Source organism: Triturus cristatus, chromosome 7 (assembly GCF_964204655.1).
Source record: "Triturus cristatus chromosome 7, aTriCri1.1, whole genome shotgun sequence".
NCBI lineage: Eukaryota > Metazoa > Chordata > Amphibia > Caudata > Salamandridae > Triturus > Triturus cristatus.
Genome location: NC_140590.1, coordinates 635,164,040 through 635,189,117, shown reverse-complemented (window position 1 = coordinate 635,189,117; position 25,078 = coordinate 635,164,040). Strand labels below are relative to the sequence as shown.

Genomic DNA, 25,078 nt, shown 5'->3' with positions numbered 1-25,078 from the left:
CAGGTGAATTTCTGGTTCGGGGTTTATGTCTCTCCATGCTGAAGTAAGTGAACAGATGATCGAATTATGGAAAAGGAATTGACCAGACGGAAAGTCGTATTCGTGAAACACAATGTCAAAAGGTGTCGGAGCCGTCCGTATATAAAGATCGCCAATTTTATGTATCCCGGCAGCATGCCAGCGTAAAAGTGCACTGTTGGGGGTGCCCGTTTTGTGCCTCCGGATCCCTAAAAAGGGAAATACTGGAGCGTATGGAATCTGTCTCCTGGTAAGATAAAGGCTGCGCTTGTAACAGCAAAGAGCTAAGGCCAAATAAGACGGTGTTGGGGTGCGAGGTCGGGATATTGGATGAAAAAGATGGTAAATCTGAGAGTGTGACCATGGTGGGGTTGTTGATGCTGTGTTTTCTAGATTCAGTCCCGCATGCCATTTCGCCACCCTCTGAAGCTGAGACGCGAAGTAATAAAGCTCCATGTTGGGGACAGCCAGACCACCCCTACCCGGAGGTGCATTTAATTTCCAGAGCACTATCCGGTGGCGACTGGAGCCCCCGATAAACCCCCTAATCATTTGCTCCAGTTCACGAAAGGTTTTGGTTGGAACATGAATTGGGAGATTGGAGAGATAATATAGGAGCCTAGGTAACATTACCATCTTAGTTAGGGCAATCCTGCCCATCACGTTAAGCGGCAAGGTTTTCCAAAATGTTATTTGTGTCCTGATGGAATGATATGGCTCGGTTCAAATTGCCCTTCAATGTGTCAGCGGGATTTAGGTAAATAAAAATGCCTAAATACCTGAAGGGTGGATGGCTGCAAATTAAGGAGTGAGTTATTAACAAGGAGTTCTGGGTTACGAGTTTCGCTGCTGAAGTGAAGGGTTAGAGGCACAACTTAGCCCAATTTACCTTCAAAACTACATGTAAACCATCCCCTAGCTGGATGCCACAGGCACCGCTCCCGGCTAGTAATTGCATCGCTAACGGTTCCATTGCTAATGAGAAGAGCAGTTGGGATAAGAGCCAACCCTGTCTGGTGCCTCTGTTGATAGGTATGGACTCCGATATTTTGCTACCTGTGCATATTCTGATGGTGGGTTGTACTTGGAGCAATCTAGCCAGTTGAAGGAAGCTGTCCCCAAACCCATATTTGCGTGGTGTTGCAAAAAGGTAGGGCCATTCCAACAAATCAAAGGCCTTCTCCAGGTCCAGGACCATGCAGCCAGAGTTGGGCCACGCAGCTGTAGCATACTCCTGGACTCTGAAGAGTGTCTGTATTTTCAAGGAGGTATTTTGGGTAGGGACAGAGCCGTTTTGATCCAGATGTTTCAGGCCCTTAAGCAGTGGAGCTAATCTGGCAGCCACTATGGATGTTAATATTTTATAATCGGTATGGAGTATAGCTAATGGCCTAAAGGATCCCAACTAATATGTATCTGGCTTTTGGAGGGAGACTCACAGGGCTTTTCTCTGAGTGGTCGTGAGTGTTAAATATGCACATGAAGCATAGAATACTCTTTGGAGCTGAGGTGCCAATGTGTCAACGTATGCTTTATAGAATTCCGATGGTACCCCATCCGTGCCTGGAGTTTTCCCTGTAGCCGGCGAGCGCATACTCTCCAGTATCTCCTTAATGGTAATGTCGATATCCAATTCTAATCTCCGTTCTGGGCTTATTTTAGGGAGGGTGATATCTGCTAGGTATTGGTGAATCTCTTCTGCCGTTATATTAACTATAGATTTATATAATGTGGTGTAGTGCGATGTGAACTCCCGATGTATGTTCTGTTGTGAATAAAGCATTGTTCCTTGTGAGGAGTGAACAGATGTGAAAGGGGACCTAGTGTCCTCGTGTTTGATAAGCCATGCAAGGAGCCTGCGTGACTTTTCCCCGGTATTGTGAGTACGTGCTGAGTGCACTGTGTAATTAAGACAACAGAGTCTTTCCAGTAGGCATCATGTTCCGCCCTGGCATCATGCAATCTAGCGTTGGTCCGTTGGTCAGCAGCAATTCATTTTTCGAGGTGTGCTAAACCGTTTTCTACCTTGGTGAGTTCCTTCTCAAGAGTCTTGTGCCTGCCAGCCTGGCTACCTAGTCAGTGGCCCCTGATTATTGTGTTGAAAGCTTCCCATTCTATCAGAGGAGATGACGCAGAGTCTACATTTTCAGCAAAATAATTTGACACAGCTTCCCCCAGGAGTCCTGAAATGGTCTGTCCTCTAATGCGTCTGGTTGTAAGCGCCATCTAGGGATTGGTGATACAACATCACCCCATTCTAATAATATTGTGTGTGGATTATGGTCGAAGTGGGTTCTTCCAAGATATAATGTCTCTGTTATGATTGGCAATAGGTCCTCCGATACCAGTATCCTGTATCCTGTTAAGTCTAAAATGTAAGTCGTGGGCTCCTTAATAAAAGGAGTAGACCTGATCGGCGGGATATCTGTGCCGCCAGTTGTCTAAGTGCCATTGCGCAGACCAATTTAAGGCATTCATGGCCGTAACTGTTGGTGCCCCAGGTAGTTAGGGAAAGGAGCGGTCCAGGGATGTATCAAGTGCACATTTATAAACCCAGTCTCCCCCCCCCCCCCCCCAAGTATCATCAGTGTTCCATGCCAGATCGACAGTTTGCCTGATAGGGAATCTAAAAATAGCGCTTGTTCAGTGTTGATGCAATTATGACTGGGTTACCATTCAGACGCCCCCTTACCAAAACATACCGGCCATCTGCGTCAATGAGGGATTCCTCCACTTTAAATGGAGTCTTCGGTCTTACCCAAACCAGTGTGCCTCTGGCAAAGGGTGAATAGCCCGTAGCTTAAATTTCATCCCTTCAGCTTCTCTGTAAGTTTGTCACCTCTGGTCTTGTTAAGTGCGTCTCTTGTAAAAGAGTGATTTGGACATGGTAACGTTTAAGGTAGGAGTAAATCAGATACGTCCGTGAAGGGGTATGCCTCCCCCTCACTTTCCAAGTACATATCTTTGTGGTCGTCATGTTACAGGTGGGGGCATAGATATATTGGAAATGGGGGGGTTCTTTGGGGACGGTTGATGTTGAGCGAATGGAGGCCGGGGCATTAAAAAGAAGTTAGCAGTCCCCCTTTTTGTTGTATAAAAAGCAGCCCCCGGGGCCCCAAGAGACATATGCCTACAAAATAACAGCCCTCAATTCTGCTAAGAATCTATACATTGCCTATAGTACAGGTAAAATATTAAACATGTCATGGCTGTGAGCCAAGTATGTGTAACAATCAAATATGCATCCAATCATACTTGCTTTCTCGCTGCTGGAACAGTTTCAGTTGGGTCCATCGAACAATAATAAATGTACAACATTATACGATCTGCTGTCTGGGTCGTGATTTCTGTCAAAGTCTCTGAATTCTGATAGATTAGGGCTTCGTCTGTGGAGTCCGCGTCTCTGATTCCACCTGGCAGGCTGGTCTCCGAAAGCGAGTCAGATTGTGAGATACCAATTTCTGCAGCCGCCTGAAGTGCGTTGGGTTGGTCCATCTTCATCTGTTCCAGTTTGGCGCCAAGTTTCTGTGATAAATATTGTTTCCTACGCCTTTTCTCTCCTCTGGGCTGTCTTGCCTTCTTACTTTGGTGTAAATTCACTGTTTTAGTGTTGAGGTAAGTGTCTATAGTGGGATTTAAAGCGTCTAGCCACTCCCATGCTGCAGTAGGAGCATCAAAGAAGTGGGATTTGCCTTTCACAATTAACCGTAGCCGGGCAGGGAATAGCAGAGAGTACTTGAGCTCCAGTTGGCAGAGCCTGCGTTTCACCTCCAGGAAGGAGTACCTCTGTTTCTGAACCGCTGCAGTATAGTCCGGGAAGAAAATGATTGTACTGTTCGCAACTTGAAACTTCAGCATTTTCCTGGTCTCCTGAAGGATCGGGTGTCCCTATCCCTGTAGTTCAGCACACGGAACAGGATTAGACGCAGGTTCCTTCCTGGTGGGGGGGGGCTTGTTCGGTACCCGGTGGGCACGTTCTACGACAAAGTGTTGGGACAACGATCCCTCTGGTACCAAGTTTCGGATCCAGTCCTCGGTATAGGTGGCTGTGTCTCGTCCTTCCTCGCCTTCTGACAGACCTATAACGCGTACATTATTTTACCTCGAGCAGCCTTCTGAGTCTTCAGCACGATTTTCAAGGTACTTCACTCGTGCCGCAAAGTCTTTGAGTCTCTTTTCAGTATTCAAGGCCAGTGGGGAAGAGATCTGCGATTGTTGCTTCAAGCGTGCAAGTTCTGTCCGTAAGTTTCCTGTGGTCTGGATGTAGAAGATAAAGGTCTAACGGCACCTTATCTATTTTTCTTTCAAGTGAGGTCCATTTCTGCTCCATTGTAGTGCTCAGCTTTTCAACTGCGGCCAACACCTCAGCTAGTTTATTTGACATAGTGTCTGTGGATGACTCGTCGGGCACCTTGTCAGACTGGGGGTGAGAGGGAGGTGGTCGACCCGGCAGGCTTCCAGCACCCGAACTAAGGCGGCCCATGTGGGACATATACCGTGAGGATGCAGCATGGAGAGCCGGTTGCTTGGTGCATATGGACCCACTTTTATTTTTCGTGTGCAATTGTCAGGTTCCGGGATTTTGTGGTTTCTAATGATCTTGATGCAGGTCCGAACCGCAAATGGAGCCCCAGCAAGTCCACGACTAACTGCTCGATGGTCCAGGTATTTTGCACCAGATGGGCAGATAATCACTGCTATCCCATGCCGCCGCCCTCGTGCCCAGTGATTGCGGGGCACTGTGGCTAGATTGTAGAACTGTATGTGATCAGGGATGGGTTGTCAGTTACCGCTGTGCCACTTACGTTCCAGTTGGTAAACTTGTTCCTCCTTCCCCTGGCAGCCAAACTACACATGTCTCAACAAGGCCTCTCCCATGTGCCAATAACTGTCAGGTACCAGCGGGTACGAGATTTGAACAGGCCGCTAGGGCTGGGGCCAAGTCAGTGGGCGTCGTCCTCTTCTCAGTTTCAGCACAGCTCTTCGGTCATTCTTTTCTTCTTGGTCGGGTCTTGTCTGAGGAGGCAACGTTCAGGGTTGCCCTTAAATACTAAATTTAGAGGTGCTACAGATATGTAAAGGATGGGACCAATGGGACCCTTCCTTGGCATGGGTACACCCCCTACTATGCTGCCCTCCAGTGGGAGGAGGGCTTGCGCCTCACTCTCGTTGGCTGGGTCCCCCCCATCTACAAGATGGCTAGGACTGAGAGTTGGGCTTCACTTCGCCTCCCCCACCTGAGGGAGGGGGCCAAAGTTGGGCACTCCTTCCTCCCTCACTTGGTTTTACCGCCAATTCTCCCACCCAAAGTGGGGGTCAGAACCGGTGGGGGCCAGTTGCTGGAAGCAGCAAAAGCCTGGGGAAGCTCACGAGTGGCAAGCCTTTGAAGCTTTCCCTTAGTGGACCCTACCCATCCGGGGGGAGGCTTTGCACCTCGGCCCAGGATGTGCATTGTTTCAGACCCCCGAGAGCAGCAGGCTCTCGACCCAGGGGTCCGGAAACATGTCTGGTGGTTGCAGCTGGTGAGCAGCCACACAGCCTGGACACTAGTGTTAGGCCGTTTTTCAGAGGGCATCTCTAAGATGCCTTCTGTGTGCATTTTTCATTAAATCCTACACTGGCATTAGTGTGGGTTTAATGTGCTGAGAAGTTTGATACCAAACTTCCCAGTAAAGCCATTATGGTGCTGTGGAGTTCGTAATGGCTAACTCCAAGCACCATATACTCTTAATGGCATTACTGCACTTGCAATGGCTAAGAATTGGCTAAGACACTGTAGGGTTACAGGGCTCATGCACCTGTACCCTCACCACTGGTTTAGTGCACGTGTGTCTGACCTATGCCAGGGCAGTGGGTTGTAGGCATGGCACACAGGGATGTGTGCCATGTTAATGCTTCACTATATTCTGCACCAAAACACGCAGCCTGCAATGGCAGTGTGTGTGTATAGGTACTGGGCTTCTAAGGGTGGCACAATGGGTGCTGCAGTCCTTAGCGGCCTTCCTTGGCCTCTGTGCCCTTGGTACCTGTCGTACCATTTACAAGGGACTTACTGACCTGTGGCCAAAGAGTGCCAATTGGGTTTTGTCTTAATGCAGTTTTAGGGAAGGAACATAGGCCCTGGGTCCCTGTTTGGCAGGAACCCAGGGCACACTCAGTCGAAGTACATCACAGTTTAGCAAAAAGTGGGGTCAACCATGCAAAAAGAGGGCCCTTTCTTACAGGAAGTACAGGTGGGACAAAGAGTACTAGGATACCTGTTTGTCTATCCACACAATTTACAACACGTCCTTCCCAGAGAACTAAACACCGTTACTTATTCAGATGCACAGCATGTGAATCCAGAAAAGGATTCATGCTGCAAAACGAAATGGTTACTTACCAGTAGGAGTAGGTTTGCAGCCTGAAGAGTTTTCTAGTTTTTTGTTGTTTTTTTTTTTTTTTTTTTTTTTTTAGTTTTATATAGAGCAAACTAGACCCAAGACATTGGCTATCAGAGTGCTTTACATGAGCACCAGTTTTGGCACAGGGAGATTAAGTGATTTGCCCAGAATCACAGGCTGTTGAGCGTCGTTGCCGAGACTTGAACCTGGTTTCCCAGGTCCGAGGCCGACCACTCTAGCCGTAAGGCTACATCCTCTTCCCTAGTTAAAGATAATTGATGTCTGGAAGTTGCTGGAGGGCAGGAACGAGGCAGCAGGTGCTAAAATGATGACATTTTCAAAAAGGACGCCCCCACCCCAAGTCAACGCCCGGTGCGGTCGCACCACCCTAGAGCTGGCCCTGGTTGGACCCCCAAGGTAGAGTGCATCACTGAATTTCAACATTTTGCTGCAGAAGTAACCAAATGAAGGGGCGCTGAAATGTAGTCACTGCCATCTGACACTCCATTGGGCGGGACATTAATTGTTATGTGTAAAAATAACTATTTTAATGATACAGGCCGGCCTGCGCTAACAAAGATCATAGCTCGGCAACGCCTCACAGACTGTGCCAAAGGCCACGCTAATACAAGAGAACGACTATCTATCCCACAAAACATAAAACCTACAGCACCGAAAACCACCCAGTCAGCAATCCTTAAATTGCTCGCACGCAGTCTGCGTAAGCTGCTTTCCAGCTAATTTCCCTATTATTGCCTTTTTTCTTTTGGTAATTCATAAATTTACAGAGCGTCACAGCTCAAAACAATACACCCTTGCCCCACCCATCCCCACCACTGGTTATCTCGTATGCTCAGTATTCCACTCAGTCCACCGCCCTGTCGCACCTTAAAAAAACTGCCACCCACTCTGAACGTTGCAGGTAAATGGGCCCTGGGTTTGGTTGAAATGAAACATTCGGCCCATGCCGAGGAGGAGAGCAGCAGCAAGTGCACAGAGGGAGATGGACGACTGGGAAATAATTGGAAAAACTCTGGGCAGTGGCTTGCACCAGAGTAACGGCCAGTCATGGCCAATGTACAGCTACATATGGATCTGCCGGTGCTTCCTTCCGCACCCCTTCCCTCCCGTACTGTAAAATATTCAGCCCACGAAGCCGTCACGAGTGCAGCGGGGGCATTGTCTGAGCGCGCGAAACTGAAAGGGCGGTGGGAGCGCATGAGACGCCGTGAGCGTGCACATCAGCTGTCCCGGCGCAAGCTGAGGATCGCCAGAGAAGACACGCCGTCTATCCACGCTGAGACTTCGAGTCTGAATACGAGACCGAACTGTCCTTGAGCCTGGCACGCACCAAAACACGCTCCTACCGCAGCACAGCATGACGGCGACTGCTTGGGCAGAGAGGTACACCGAGCACCCCGTGAGCTCTAGGGACACGCTGCAGGGCATCGCGCTGAAGTTTGGCGTAACGGTAAGGAATGCGGGAGGGAGTATCTGTATGGAGGGGGGTCAGGGGCTGAAAGGTTCTGCCGCGATGCCTTAGTCCTGGCAGGGGAAGGAAATGAAGTCTGTAGTCCTGGAAGAATATAGTGGGGGTCAGCAGATGGCGTAGGGCTGGCTGACACTGGAGGGGGTCCAGGGACAGCTGGGGTTTGGAGAGGAGCGACCTGGTAAAATACGCAGGAGGGAATGTGGCAGTAGGAGGAAGCGCACGCCCAGGCAAGTACTACTCACGGCGAGTACACTGTGCGCTACCGGGGCAGCTGCTCTCTTTGCACCATCTGCCGCCGCTTGTGCTTCTCTGCTGCCTGATGTGAGCGCTGTGAATAAATAACAAGCTGTCCACACGTGTTCACGTAAGCGCGGCACGCACAGACAGGAGATGTGCACACGTATGGTGTGAGCAGGAGTTGTAATAACGCCGCGAGCCGTACGTGTGCACATCTCCTGTCTTGCCGTATGCGTGCACATGTCCTGGCCCCCTTCCAAACCAAGTAGACAACAATAGATCTCGCCAAGGCGAGCAGCGCAAGAGCTGCATCGCTAGATGAGACCTACAAAGGGAAACCGAAGGAAGACAAATCACGATTCTGGACCCAACCACTAGATTGCCGAATAGATGCACTCCAAAAAGCTCTTCAGCATGCAAAACTAGTACTACTGGTAAGTAACCATTTTGTTTCCGTAGTCAAACCTCACTTTACCCTCTATTTTACATAAATAACTTTCTTAGTGCTTTATCCCGAAATGGCAATTTATTTTAACAACCATTTCATTTGGACAAGCCTTATTAAGGTGTTTTCCAGATTTAGCAGGTTCAAAGCTAATGCCATAAAGACCCCGTCACTTAGGTAAGGTGTCTTGGGCTTAACCTAAAGTATTGTTAACACCACAGAAAAAAAATATTCATGCAAAAGTCAATATTGTTGATGTTCTTACTGCTTATTAAATAATGTCCCAGTATATTTGTATGGAGGGCAGCACAAGCCATGTTTGTGCTCCATAGAAAGACTAATGTTGCATTAAAGTTATTTTAAAGCATGTTAGTTTAAGAAGTTCATAGTCATGGTTTTAGTTGAGTATTATTACGAACCAAATTTTGTGCAGCACTTGTCCTAAATAATTGGGTGGTAAATTAAAGCACTTAATATTTTCACAGGTTTGGAAACAGAAAGGAGAGGAATACAGAGTAACTGGGTATGGAGGATGGAGCTGGATCAGTAAAACCCACGTTCACCGCTTTGTAACAAAATTACCAGGAAATACGAATGCCAATTACCGAAACATTTTGTCAGGTACTTGCCAGTTCTTGTAGTGTTAGCATGTGCCTAATATCAATTTGAAGCAATTTTCAAGTCTCTCTTGCATGCTGTTTGAGGAATGAAAGTGATGGCAATTGAGTTATAAAGGCAACAGCCAATCTACCTTGAATCTGGAAAACTGCATTCTTAAGTTAGCCAACTGCATCACTTACCCACATTGCCCTGCCAATTGCGTCAGTTATTTTTCGAGTTTGTCAGCCATTTCCCCTGCACATTGAGGCTTTTGCTGACCTAATACTTTGTCAAGTTTTATATTTCGCTGTTATCCAATATTGGATCTTTCATAGATTTTCATGCTTGAATCATTCCCATTTATCAAAGTGCGAGTCACTTGGTAATTTTACCATAGCAGTACAATGGCAGTGACTGCTTTAAAAGGCTTAGACAGCGCCTAGTTTAACGCAGTCACATCATAAAAAAAAAAAAAAGAAACCTTATCTAGTGAGGTGAGAGTGCTCCCAGAGGTCATCACACCTCAGATTTCTACTGTATAAGGTGTGCAAGGGAGTTCCACAGCTTTGCTCTTGCTTTAAATCAGTTAAGTCTATTCACTAGAAATACTATATTGGTACCTTTCTTTAGGTTTTAGGTGTAGATGTGATCAATACTGCCTCTGGAAAAAGGGAAAACTATGGACAAATTCAAGAGGATCCTTTAAAAAAAAAAAAAAAACACTTGATTCCTTTGGGGGGAAATGAGGGTCTTCTCAGATGATTCTCACAAGAGGTGTATTTACTTCCTTTACTCAGATCACAAAACTAAGAACTGCTAAATCTACAACACATCCTCTACCAAGCCCCTCATTCACTGTGAAGGGAGGATTTTAAAAATGGATCCGGAAACATAAGGCCGTTGAGCACCACTCTTAATGGGATGAGTCTGAGTTCAGTTCTAATAAATCTGGAGAGAAAAAGGCATACAAAAGAAAGCCCGTAATAGCTGAGGCCTCAAGGGAAGACTCTACCCCCTAAAGAATTAAAGTGAGGTATATCCATGGAAAAGAAACACAGAAATGTCCTGAAAGCTGATAAGACTAGCTTCAGCAGACAAGGAGCAGAAAGAGACATTCTCCCACCACTGTGCATGCAACCATCATCTCCTCTGACAAAGAAGTTGAATTTCATCTTGCCGTTGACAGCTAGTGAACAGCCACATCGACTGACGCCACTATCACCTCCATCAACAACACTATTGAAGGTGAGGAAACATCTCTCCGCTAAACTCCCTCAAATCTCAATCGCATAACACTCTGCTGATGGCAGTGCAGACAGTACCGTCAACAGACGCATAATTAACAGAATCTTTTTAGACAGAACAGTCAGTGAAGCAGCCAGCAGACCTGTAAACAAAATCATCCATGAGAGACTCATCAACAAGGCTGTTGAGAACCTAGTAGTCATAAGTACTATTGTCAACATCACTGTGGACTACCGCTTTAACATCAAAACAGTAAGGTACATATCCTGCGGGGTTGAGGCCAAAGCACACTCCTCCCAGCAAAGTTTTGCTTTTACCACCACCTGCTAAACTGCTGGACACTAAAGCTGAAGTAGAGTTGGATGTTGACACTCTGTATAAGACAGCCCAGGAACCAATCTAGGTCAGGATCAAATATCAAGATACTCAGGAAAAGCAAATCTATTTTCCTCAGCTGCAGCCCAAACACTTTCACCACTATCCTCCACAGATTTGTGAAGAACATAGAGAATTGAATGGCTGTTAGTTTGATTCCTATGAGTTGGTATATTAAAATTACGAGCAACGCTTAATGATAAGGGCGCTGGTAGATTTTAGAAAAGATTTACTCCACATGATATCAGACTACTACACGAGGTTCCCATCAGTAAATCCCACTTCCAGCTCCACGCCAACCAATGCAGGAATTCTCAAATATACCTCAAATGCTAATTCGGCTGGATATGTCAGAGGACAAATACTCAGACATAGAAGGGGGGGGACAAAATATCTTTTGAAGAAAGGCCAAGAGTCAGTGAGTGGCTTGATAACATCATCCCTACATCAAACGCACCAACACCGCCTCTTGTTGATTAACCACTGAATGATCTCTGGAAACTCCATGACCTAGTGGATAGGGCTGCAAAGTGTTGACCTACACTTAATGTTTGACCTACCTATAACAGTGATAGAAAAGTACTGTTCACTTTATGAATTTAAAGTGCCAGCTTGGAAATTAGTGAGGGTTATCCCTCTAGTGGACTACACATGGCATGCAGGAGTTAAACTGATTGAAACTCGAGCTTCTGTAGCAGCAGTAATACCCAGGCTTGTTTACTAAAATGTATATATGTATATGACGTGTGTATGTGTGTGTATATATATATATATATATATATATATATATATATATATATATATATTCACTTAAACCATAGGTTTCACACAAGTTATAGTTAGCTGTACATTTCACTCGTAAAAAACCAATGAAATTCCACGTTATAGTTCGATCAGGTAACTATAACTTGCGTGCCCACAATAAACTGCTGATGATGTCACATATTACATCACTCATGACATGGTCAGTGACATCACTCATGACATCAATGATGACATCTGAAATGACACATTGTGGATTGCGGTCGCGCAAGTTATAGTTACCTGATCTAACTATAACGTGGAATTTCATTGGTTTTTTACGAGTGAAATGTACAGCTAACTATAACTTGTGTGAAACCTATAGTTTTTTAAGTGAATTTGCAAGGTTTTTTAAATGCTAATTCCTAACTATAACGTGTGTGAAACCTATGGTTTTTTCAGTGAATTTGTACGGTTTTTTAAATGCTAAGTTACGTATTTATTTTTAATTTTTTTTTCTGGTTTTTCACCGTTCACACACCCTTCGCGCACCGTGCGCATTTCGTGCCGTGCACGCCTCGCCATTTTTTACAAAATATCAATTTTTTTTCTCCCTTGGGGGTCCTTACATTTATATATTAAATGTGATTCTTAATTCTTTTTAATTTTTTTTACCGTACGCGTACGGTAAGCTTACCGTACGCGCACTCCGCGATTTTTAAAAAAAATTATTACATTTATTTTTCCTACTTTTTGGTCCTTCGTGGACCCCCTGACAAACGCTAGGGGGTCTGCAACTCTCTTCGTTGCCCCCTTTTCACGTTATCCACCTTTGTTTTTCAGAGCGAGAGACAGAAAATGGCGGCCGACACTTTCTGATTTCGACCGATTCGAATGATTACAGTCATGTAACCACCAATCAGAATTGAGCTCGCGCACGGCACCGTACGCGTACGGTAAGCTTACCGTAAGCGCACGGAGCGCGCTTACAGATATATATATTGATTTAAATGCTATTTTCTCAGGACCTACTGAACAGATTTACACCAGACCTGCAAAAGGCACATCCCTGATCTGAGGACTACCTCTCTGCCCAATTTCAAGTAATTCTGTTCAGCCGTTCGGGCTGTAGCTCGGACTAAAGGTCCTATGGGAAAATGCATGGGGAAAACGCGTTTTGGGACCCCCCTTTTTTCTCAGCCCCCGCTTGACGAATCCCCCCGAGACTTTCAGGGTAGGAGCGAAGCGTAGCGCCCCACCTATTTTGAAAAATTTGCGAGGATTCGTCAACCGGCGCCAAAGTTATTCCAAATAGAATGTTGCGGATTTCCTATGGAAACACGGTCCTAACTATAACTATCTACTGGCGACCGCCAGTAGATAATATATATATATATATATATATATATATATATATATATATATATATATATATATATATATATATATATATATATATATATATATATATATATATATATATATATATATATATATATATATATATATATATATATATATATATATATGTCTGAAAAGGCAGCAGTTGCTGGAATGCTATCACCCTCGGTGGGTTTGGTATACCTTGCAATTTAAGTCTCATTATGTACCCCAAGACATGTTGAATTTGCTTGGGATGAAGCTGCGATTTCTTCCCATTGATAGTGAACCCAAGCTGGTGCAGTAAGTATACTGCTTGTTGAGTATGTGCTAGGCATTGGTGTTTGCTGATGTTTTTTATCAGTCAATCATTCAAATAAGAAAATAAGTGGATTGCATGTCTGCGTAGATAAGCGAAGACAAACATCAAACACTTGGTAAATACTCTTCTGGCTGTCGCTACCCTGAATGAAAGGACTATGAATTGGTAATGTTTTTCGCTTACCATTGGCTGTCAGCACTTCATCCAAGAAGTGTTGGCAGCCATCTTGGGACCAATATACATGATAGCAGCTCAATAAAAAGCATTGCAGTTAATAGATGGTTTTAAGACTTTAGTTACATTATAAATCATTTGTTGATGGTACCATACTCATTTTCGGAATTATGTTCTAAAGTGATTTTACCATGTGAAAAAGCCTTCTGCTGGGATATCATGAATCATGTTTGAGAGAACTATTTTCTCATGCTTTTCCCACAGAGGTATGAAAGGTGATTTATAAGCTAAACTGAGAGCATATTTTCTGTAAATTCACATTATCTTTCTCAGTCATGTGAGAATGAAGTCTGACATTCTTAGTAAAACATGTACATCTAACAAGGGCAGAGACTGTCAGTTGATTTCATTGTGTTCTACTGCAGCTTCCCAGAGTGTTCCAAAGAACAACTAGAGCACTAACAGTCCTACTTATGACAAACGTATGGCACACCTGAAGCCATCTTGATTGGAATAAAGTGGTAACACTTAAAACATTTCATTTTGCCATAGAAAATATGATTAGTGCTGCAGAAAGAAAAATTAGGGCACATTTTGAGTGACTTCTCAAATCCTCTTCTATTTCATTAAAAAATTATGACATGCAGACTGAAACATGCACTTTCAATACCAGCAGCAGACTTCCCTGGTGAGCAGTAGCTTTACTACAGTGATCTAATGAGCAACTAGAGTGCTAACATTCTGAATTTATGGCAAATGTGTGACACATCTGAATGCCTTCTTGATGGAATCAAAGTAAAAAACTGAAAGTATTCCTACTGAGGAGACTGTAGTAAATGAGGAAATTAGGAAACTTCATAACAAATAAGTCTCACAAGATGGCCACCAGAGACAAAAAGCCCAAATGTAGCACAAATATCACCCAGATGTAGCCCAAGTATAGCCCAATGACAGAATGTCCCAGAGTGTTTTAAAGAACAACTAGAGCTCTAACAGTCTTACTTATGACAAAAGGATGGCACACCTGAAGCCATCTTTATTGGAAAACAGTGGTAACACTTAAAACATTTAATTTGCAAAGGAGCAAAATGAGGGGGTTCATTTTGCCATAGAAATTATGATTAGTGCTGCAGAAAGAAAAATTAGGGCACATTTTGACTTCTCAAATCCTCTTCTATTTCATTAAAAAATTCTGACATGCAGACAAACATGCACTTTGAATACCAGCAGCAGACTTCCGTGGTGAGCTTACAGTGATCTAATGAGCAACTAGAGTGCTACCATTCAGAATTTATGGCAAATGTGTGACACATCCGAATGCCTTATTGATGGAACCAAAGTAAACAAGCATTGGAAATGCAATAGGTCTCGCCCTCGTTTAAGTTAAAGCAATTTTGTTTGTAATTAGGTGGCGTTTTAGCTTTGCTTGTATTAGTGTTTTTCAAACTTTCATGTACATAACATGCATATGTATGCATATATGTATGCATGCATTTATGTTTGTATTTATATAGCTATGCAGATTATACATATTTATGTATGTATGTATATATATATTCACTGAAAAAACCATAGGTTTCACACATGTTATAGTTAGCGGAAATTTTACTGATAAAAAACCAATGAAATTCCCCCGTTATAGTTAGTGCAGGAAACTATAACTCACGCGACCGCAATCCTCTGCTGATGCTAATACTGTATTTAGACACTTATTTGCCTATGTCTTCTTCCATAAATTTTTAGCCATACATATATTACAAATATTTTTTTTTCATAAAGACACATATGTCATCAGCAGAAGATTGCGGTCGCGTGAGTTATAGTTTCCTGCACTAACTATAACGGGGGAATTTCATTGGTTTTTTATCAGTAAAATTTCCGCTAACTATAACATGTGTGAAACCTATGGTTTTTTCAGTGAATTTGCAAGGTTTTTTAAATGCTAATTCCTAACTATAACGTGTGTGAAACCTATGGTTTTTTCAGTGAATTTGTACGTTTTTTTAAATGCTAAGTTACTTTATGCCATTCGTGGCGTGCGCGCCCACTTAACGCAGTTCGTTCCGTGCGCGCACGGTGCGCTTCGCGCACCGCTCGCGCACTTTACGCAGTTAGTGCCGTGCACGCACGGTGGGCACGCGGTGCGCTACGCGCACCGCGTGCCCACGTTACACTAGATGGGCCATGTACGCACGATGCGCTTCGCGCACCGTGCGCACATGGAGGACATATTATGCGCTTCCTTGTGATAGGTAATCTGCTGACATTTTTTTGGGAAATGCTGTGCTCTTATATGCCGTGCACAAATGGTGGCCTTCGGCCACCATTTGCACACGGGGTGGAGAGAGTGGGGTTTTTTTTTTTTAATTAATTTTTTACCGTACGCGTACGGTAAGCGTACGGTAAGCGTAATCTGCGAAATTTTCGAAAAATAAAAAATTACCGTTTTTTGCCTTGGGGATCTTTGAAGACTCAACTAACATGGTTATGTGCATGGGCGCTGTCTAAACAGCCCCTTTATATGTTTTTGGCATTTGTTTATCAGCTCCCCCCTCAGAGTGCGAGAGAGAAAATGGCGGCCGCCGCTTCCTGGTTTCGACCGATTCGAATGTTTACTAAGATCTAAGGGCCAATCAGAATCGCGCTCGCGCACGCCACCGTACGCGTACGGTAAGCGCACCGTAAGCGCACCGTAAGCTGGCTCAGATATATATATTGATTTAAAGGCTATTTTCTCAGAATCTACTGAACAGATATACACCAAACCTACAAAAGGCACTTCCTTGACCTGAAGACTACCTCTCTGCCAAATTTCAAGTAATTCTGTTCAGCCGTTCGGGCTGTAGCTGTGTCTAAAGGTCCTATGGAAAAATGCATGGGAAAAACGCGTTTTGGGACCCCCCTTTTATCTCAGCCCCCGCTTGACGAATCCCCCCGAGACTTTCAGGGTAGGAGCGGAGCGTAGCGCCCCACCTATTTTGAAAAATTCGCAAGGATTCGTCGACCGGCGCAAAAGTTATTCAAAATAGAATGTTGCGGATTTCCTATGGAAACGTGGTCCTAACTATAACTACCTACTGGCGACCGCCAGTAGGTAATATATATATATATATTACCCAAAGTTTGCCCAGAAGCTTGAGGCCGCACACGTAGCAGGTAAGGTTTCAGCCTTTATTTATGAACATGCTTTCAGCTTCGTATCGTAATTTCAAAGTCCTGGCCTGACGCGTTTCAAAGCAATTTCCGCTTCTCCTCAGAGGAGGCGTGGTCTAAGCCTTAAATTACCTTCCGCTGTCACGGCCTCTGAGGAGAAGCGGAAATTGCTTTGAAACGCGTCAGGCCAGGACTTTGAAATTACGATACGAAGCTGTCAGCATGTTCATAAATAAAGGCTGAAACCTTACCTGCTACGTGTGCGGCCTCAAGCTTCTGGGCAAACTTTGGGTAATACATAATGCGGCGATGCCAGGCCGCAGAGGGATCGCACCACTCTGACCCAGGGAGTGTCCATGAGGGGGGCAACATCCCCTTTCATATGAGCGCAGTGGGTTGAAAAAATCAATGCTGAACGAATCTTATCTGAACTGTGTCCTAAAGTGTGTGTGCAGCGGACGGAGCCCACTGGAGGGTCGAAATGGGCGTGAACCAAACTACAAATCCCAGCGTGCAGTACAAAAGTAGGAACTTTTGAGAAGGTACACCTGGAGCTAACAGCGATTGCAAACACGCAGGGGAGGCGTGGTCTAAGCCTTAAATTACCTTCCGCTGTCACGGCCTCTGAGGAGGAGCGGAAATTGCTTTGAAACGCGTCAGGCCAGGACTTTGAAATTACGATACGAAGCTGTCAGCATGTTCATAAATAAAGGCTGAAACCTTACCTGCTACGTGTGCGGCCTCAAGCTTCTGGGCAAACTTTGGGTAATATATAATGCGGCGATGCCAGGCCGCAGAGGGATCGCACCACTCTGACCCAGGGAGTGTCCATGAGGGGGGCAACATCCCCTTTCATATGAGCGCAGCGGGTTGAAAAAATCAATGCTGAACGAATCTTATCTGAACTGTGTCCTAAAGTGTGTGTGCAGCGGACGGAACCCACTGGAGGGTCGAAATGGGCGTGAATCAAACTACAAATCCCAGCGTGCAGTACAAAAGCAGGAACTTTTGAGAAGGTACACCTGGAGCTAACAGCGATTGCAAACACGCAGGGGAGGCGTGGTCTAAGCCTTAAATTACCTTCCGCTGTCACGGCCTCTGAGGAGAAGCGGAAATTGCTTTGAAACGCGTCAGGCCAGGACTTTGAAATTACGATACGAAGCTGTCAGCATGTTCATAAATAAAGGCTGAAACCTTACCTGCTACGTGTGCGGCCTCAAGCTTCTGGGCAAACTTTGGGTAATATATATATATATATATATATATATACACACATAAATTTATATATATATATATATATGTATATGTGCATTTGTGTGCGTGTAGAGAGAGGTAGAGGTAGAGAGGTAGAGAGTAGTAGAGAGAGAGGTAGAGAGGTGAGCGTGAGTAATAGAGTAGATTGTGAGTAGTAGAGAGTGAGTAGCAGAGAGTGAGGAGTGAGTAGCAGAGAGTGAGTAGCAGAGTGAGTAGCAGAGAAGTAGAGAGTAGCAGCGAGTGAGTAGCAGCGAGGGAGTAGTACAGAATGAGGAGTGAGTAGCAGAGAGTGAGTAGCAGAGTAGCAGCGAGTGAGTAGCAGAGTAGTAGAGAGTGAGTGGTAGAGTCGCAGCGAGTGAGTAGCAGCGAGTGAGTAGTAGAGCGTGAGTAGTAGAGAGTAGTAGAGAGCAGTCAGTGTCAGTCATTGTCATTGTCAGTGTGAGTCTGTCAGTGTGAGTCTGTCAGTGTGAGTCTGTGTCAGTCAATCAGTGTCAGTCAATCGGTGTCAGTCAATCGGTGTCAGTCAATCAGTGTCAGTCAATCAGTGTCAGTCAATCAGTTTCAATCAGTCAGTGTCGGTGTCAGTCAATTAGTGTAAGTCAGTCAGTGTCAGTCAATTAGTGTAAGTCAGTCAGTGTCAGTCAATTAGTGTCAGTCAGTCAGTGTCAGTCAGTAGGTCAGTGTCAGCTAGAGCAGCTCTGCTGACCTGGTTCTCTGGCTCTCAAGCAGCTCTGCTGACCTGGTTCTCACCCTCTAAAGCAGCTCTGCTGACCGGGTTTCTCTGGCTCTACAGGAGCTCTGCTGCCCTGGTTCTCGGCCTCTAGAGCAGCTCTGCTGACCTGGGTCTCTGTCTCTAGAGCAGCTCTGCTGACCTGGGTCTCTGGCTCTAGAGCAGCTCTGCTGACCTGGTTCTCTGGCTCTACAACGGCTCTGCTGACCTGGTTTCTCTGGCTCTACAGCAGCTCTGCTGACCTGGTTCTCTGCACTCACGATGCACGCACCCGACTTCGCGAAAATATATTTAAAAATAATATAAGTTTATTATAAGTAAAAATATATTATTTTTTATGAATATCTTAGATAATCTCTTGCCCTAATATGTATATTAAAGACACAGACACATACACATACATTTTTAGTCAGGGCGAGTGCATTTCAACTTGGCTTCCTGTGCTGCATTTGATTAGGACGAGACCTAGTTGAGACACAACTGCACGACCGCTTGAGTCGTGGGGAGGAGCACCATCCCGTGAGAGCAGGAAACAGGAGGCTGCGATCTGGAACTCTCTCCTAATCAAATGCAGCACAGCAAGCCAAGTTGAAATGCACTCGCCCTGACTAAATGGACCTTACTAAAAGGAAATTGTATTTGTTTTAATTTACAGATGAACATTGCACCCACTCAGGGGAAATTAGTACTCGTCACCGGGACCACATATCCCAAGATGCAAAGCGGTAATCTACGCGTGTGTTAGGCCCATTAGGGGCCCACATAAGAAATAAAAAGACACATATGAGAGGAAAACGAGTTTGCAATACATCTGTTAACTGCCCCGGAAGAAGAGTCTTGATGACTCGAAACGCGTCGGCAAAATGAAAACTCACTGCGAAGCTGGGGCGAGTGGTACAGTTGTTATTCTGGAGGGAAGGTGAGCTGTTGTGTGCCCTTCTGAAGCTTTTGGGCACTTTGTTTGTTTATATATATATATATATGTATTCATCAACAGTTTTGCCTTTTGCACAATAGAGCGCACTCGAGCCAGCGCCGGCTTGTGGAAAGCCTTTAATTCAGGAAGGACAGCATACAAAACTGCGTGTTAGTAAAGCCAAGTTGCTAGTGTCATCACGACGCGTTTCGAGCGGGACGCCCTTCTTCTTGGTGTACCACCGCAACATATCCAGCCACACACCACCTCATTATTTAACCAGTCACACGCCCTCCAATGGGCCAATCAGGTGAAAGGTCGGTCCCAGATGGATTCTGGGAGATGCAGTGTGTGCAAATCTGATCCCCACAATATCATTGCTGTAAATTAATGGCATCTCATCCTGTATGGACCCCCAGTATGTTGCCGTCCTTAATCAATCCAAGCGTGGCTCCATGAGACCCAGCAAATGTCGGGCCCCCTGGCCCCCTTACAATCCTCAGGGTGGTGCTGCTCAACACGGCAAGGCGGCCGCGAATATCTTCATCAACAGTTTGCCTTTTGCAAAATAGAGCGCACTCGAGCCAGCGCCGGCTTGTGGAAAGCCTTTAATTCAGGAAGGACAGCATACAAAACTGCGTGTTAGTAAAGCCAAGTTGCTAGTGTCATCACGACGCGTTTCGAGCGGGACGCCCTTCTTCTTGGTGTACCACCGCAACATATCCAGCCACACACCACCTCATTATTTAACCAGTCACACGCCCTCCAATGGGCCAATCAGGTGAAAGGTCGGTCCCAGATGGATTCTGGGAGATGCAGTGTGTGCAAATCTGATCCCCACAATATCATTGCTGTAAATTAATGGCATCTCATCCTGTATGGACCCCCAGTATGTTGCCGTCCTTAATCAATCCAAGCGTGGCTCCATGAGACCCAGCAAATGTCGGGCCCCCTGGCCCCCTTACAATCCTCAGGGTGGTGCTGCTCAACACGGCAAGGCGGCCGCGAATATCTTCATCAACAGTTTTGCCTTTTGCAAAATAGAGCGCACTCGAGCCAGCGCCGGCTTGTGGAAAGCCTTTAATTCAGGAAGGACAGCATACAAAACTGCGTGTTAGTAAAGCCAAGTTGCTAGTGTCATCACGACGCGTTTCGAGCAGGACGCCCTTCTTCTTGGTGTACCACCGCAACATATCCAGCCACACACCACCTCATTATTTAACCAGTCACACGCCCTCCAATGGGCCAATCAGGTGAAAGGTCGGTCCCAGATGGATTCTGGGAGATGCAGTGTGTGCAAATCTGATCCCCACAATATCATTGCTGTAAATTAATGGCATCTCATCCTGTATGGACCCCCAGTATGTTGCCGTCCTTAATCAATCCAAGCGTGGCTCCATGAGACCCAGCAAATGTCGGGCCCCCTGGCCCCCTTACAATCCTCAGGGTGGTGCTGCTCAACACGGCAAGGCGGCCGCGAATATCTTCATCAACAGTTTTGCCTTTTGCAAAATAGAGCGCACTCGAGCCAGCGCCGGCTTGTGGAAAGCCTTTAATTCAGGAAGGACAGCATACAAAACTGCGTGTTAGTAAAGCCAAGTTGCTAGTGTCATCACGACGCGTTTCGAGCAGGACGCCCTTCTTCTTGGTGTACCACCGCAACATATCCAGCCACACACCACCTCATTATTTAACCAGTCACACGCCCTCCAATGGGCCAATCAGGTGAAAGGTCGGTCCCAGATGGATTCTGGGAGATGCAGTGTGTGCAAATCTGATCCCCACAATATCATTGCTGTAAATTAATGGCATCTCATCCTGTATGGACCCCCAGTATGTTGCCGTCCTTAATCAATCCAAGCGTGGCTCCATGAGACCCAGCAAATGTCGGGCCCCCTGGCCCCCTTACAATCCTCAGGGTGGTGCTGCTCAACACGGCAAGGCGGCCGCGAATATCTTCATCAACAGTTTGCCTTTTGCAAAATAGAGCGCACTCGAGCCAGCGCCGGCTTGTGGAAAGCCTTTAATTCATATATATTCATTGGAACATTTTCATATGGTCACCTTGTAAGACGTCGTCCCATTTGCTTCAGAAAGGTGGCTTGTAGTGGGATTAGATCTGATGGATACCTATTTACACTTACTAGTCCATCCTGCACACCATTGACACCTTCAGATATGGTATGCGAAAAAAATTACCAATTCATAGTCCTTCCATTCAGGGTAGCGACAGCCAGAAGAGTATTTACCAAGTGTTTGATGTTTGTCGTCCCCACCCCCACCCCTTCTCATACCAGAGGCAGCGGCAATCACACCACAAGCAGATGCCATGAGAATGCCTGCAGGGGCAAAGGAGGTTCCTATAAAGGGCATCCAGCTCAAAATACTTTATCCTCTCGATCACAAAATACCTGTTGGGGGAAGACTACATAATTTCCTTCCTTGGTGGCAGGAAATCGCATCTGACAAGTGGCTTAAAGTGGTGGCTTGCAACCGATACTGCCTAGAACTTCTCACACCCACTCTCAACTCCCTCCCCATCTCAGCAGAGATCATCTCAGCGTTCCATAGGAGGAGGTACTAGCTCTCCTTCAAAAAAGAGGCCATAGAGCCGCTGCCTCCCCACTGGTGAGGCAAGGGGGTTTACTTTCTCTACTTTCTTATCTCCAAGGACGGTTCCCTCAGGCCCATTCTGGATCTCAAGCCCCTCAGCATCCTCTCTAAACACTTGAACATGGTAGAGCTGCAGGATGTTAACCCTCTTTCTCAGTAAGACAACCTCATAGCGGCGTTGGATGTCAGGGATGTCTACTTTCACATCCCCATTCATCTTGATCACCAACGCTACCTACGCTTCATGGTAAATGGCCATCACTGTCAGTTAAGAGTGCTTCCATTCAGCATCTCCACTGCCCCAAGGGTCTTAAGCAAGTGCCTAGCAGTGGTGACTACCCACTTAAGAGGGGCATGTACGTCGTCCTCTGCCTCGATGATTGGCCGATTAGGAGCATAGGCAAGCTGTAGTGCATACCCTGGCTACCATCTCAGTCCTCCGCATCGGGTTCACCATAATTGCCTCCAAGTCTCGCCTACAACCGCTCAAAATCCAGCTTTCTTGGGGGCAGTCCTGAATTCTGTCACAGGTATTTCTTAGCCCAGCCTGCAGAGAGTCCTGACTTTCCACATTCTTCCTTCTGTTTTAGCCAAATAGCCATCTCAAAGTCAGAACAGTTATGTGCCTTCTAGGCATAAAAGCCTCATGCATTGCCTTAGTGCACCAAGCTCAGCTACACTTGCACCCACTGCAGCAGTGCCTTTCAGCCCAATGGTCACAGGCAGAGGGTCAAGTGGAAGATCTGGTGTTGGTAAACTCCAGTGCACATTGCTGTCTGCAGTGGTGGAACAACCACCACCTGTTACATGGTTGGTATTCCTAGCCCGCCTTTGCAAGTTACCAATACCACAGACGCCTCTTAGGCTTATTCAGGGCTGCATGTCAACCGTACCATTGTGCAGGAAGTGGGGGCCTCTCATCAACAGGAGCACCATATTAACTGTCTTGAGTTCTTCACCGTACATCTACCTCAAAGCCTTTCTTATGGTCATGGTACAGAAAATGCGGCAGACATCTGCCTCTTATCTTCGTAGCCTCACCTTGACCAGGCACCTGTCATAGTCGGCATTCCTCAAGGTGTTAATCAGTCTCTACAAGAAGCTCCTCAACAAGCTAGACTTTCTCACCACGGTCAGACCAAGTACCCAGACCTATATAGTTCAATCTAGCTATTTGGTACCTGAGGTTCTAGAGTTTGGCTACCTGCATCTCCTTAGTAATGCATGGACATTCTATGAGTCCCAGAAAATTACCACTCGAGCCTGCTGTGCATCAAAGTGGAAAAGAGTTTTTCACTACTGCAGGGAAAATACCTGGACCTCCTAAAACCTGCAGTCCAAGATATCATCTGCAACCTGCTTTATCTAAAAAAAATTAGGCCTAGAATGCACCTCCATAAGGCCACATTTAGAAGCCATATCCGCTTATATGCAAAACAGGAAACATTCCTCAGTCTTCTGTATACCCGTCGTCCAAGCTTTCATGGTGTGCCTTGTAGGAAAGTGCAACTTTGGCATGGTTACCCCCCACTTTTTTCCTGACTCTGATGCATCTTTGACTGAGTGTGCACTGGGTTCCTGCTAACCAGGTTCCCAGTGCCTGTGTCATTTCCTAAAACTGTACCTTTGTTTCCACAATTGGAACACCTCTGGCCTACTTATAAGTCCTTAGAGCTGCAGCATGTATTATACCACACTAAGACACCTCACCAAACACATGCACACTACCACTGCAGCTTGCGTTTTGGAGCAGATGAGTGAAGAGGTGACCTGGCACACATCCCGTTGTTCCAGGCCTACCAGCAGTACAAGAGGCATAGGTGAGTCACTCCCATAGCAGGCCTTACAGCCCTAAGGCAGTGTGCACTATACCTCATGTGAGGGCATAACTCTATGAGAAGATTTGTCTCTATAGTGTCTAAGTCCATTCTTAGACATTATAATTGCACAGTGAAGCCATACCGAGTATATGGGCTGTGAGCTTGTCAATACAAGTTCTACAGCTCCATGATGGCTAGACTGAATTCCAAGATGTTTGGTACCAAACATCTCACATTGAGGCCACACTGATGGCAGTATTGGATTCATTAAAAAATGCACTCATAGGGCACCTCAGAGGTCCCCCCTGAAAACCTACCAACCCACTAGTGTGTACCTGACTGCTCTATACCAGCCTGCAACCTCTAGACTTGTTTCTGACTCCCTGAGGTGGGAGTCATTTTTCTCCCATGGGTCCGAAACAGTCTGCTCTGGGTAGAGGTGCTTCACACCTATCCCCAAGCAGGAACAGCATTGAAAGGCGGTGAGCCTCATAGGGTTCCCCTCCTTTGTTATCCTGATCAGAACCGCTCCAGCTAGTGGCGATGCCCACCCCCCTGACCAAGCCCCACATTTGGTGGCAAGGTCAGTTGGGAAAATGAGTAAACAAGAGAGCACCCCCCCCCCCCCCCCTCAGCCAGGACCACCCTTACGGTGCCCTGAGCCAAAGTGACACCCTCCTTAAATTCCCTGTATAGTTTTGGAGGATTCTAGCCAGTAGGGATAGGGGTATGCTTCCTCCCCAGAGAGTGTGGACATACAGAGGGTGTAGGCACCCTAAAGGTAACTAGCCCATTGGCTACTACCATTTGACCCCTGTAATGCCCCTAAGACTAGAATTTAGGGGCACTCCTGAACCTTGTTCTTCAGATTACTGACGACCTACGAAGAAGAGGAGAAAGAAGAGCTGTGCAGCTGCGAAGACTGAAGAGGCCAACTGACTTGTCCCCAGCCCTGCCGGCCTGTCTGCAGCCCTCAAAGACTCTGCTGCAGAAGAGCGATTCGTCCCGCAGACCAGCGACCTCCAGAACCCTGGGAGGACTGCATGTCTTCTAAAAAGACTCCTGATCTGCCGTGGATAGCGGACCTGTCCAGAAGAAAACCAAGTTTAAAGACCAAAGCTTAGCCTGTGGAACCGTGAAACGACCACCTCTGCACCCTGTGCCCACAGCCTGAGTGCTT

General features: G+C 46.0%; 1 protein-coding gene across 5 annotated transcripts in view; it reads left to right on the top strand.

Annotated features, from left to right (window-relative positions):
• The window catches only part of BPTF (bromodomain PHD finger transcription factor), a 1,440,172-nt gene that overhangs the window by 307,292 nt on the left and 1,107,802 nt on the right, over window positions 1-25,078 (top strand). For all 5 annotated transcript variants that reach the window (XM_085617259.1, XM_085617261.1, XM_085617262.1 and 2 more), the window contains exon 11: window positions 9,061-9,196. In XM_085617259.1, coding sequence (XP_085473385.1) covers window positions 9,061-9,196 — 136 coding nt within the window. The remainder of the gene's footprint in view (window positions 1-9,060; window positions 9,197-25,078) is intronic.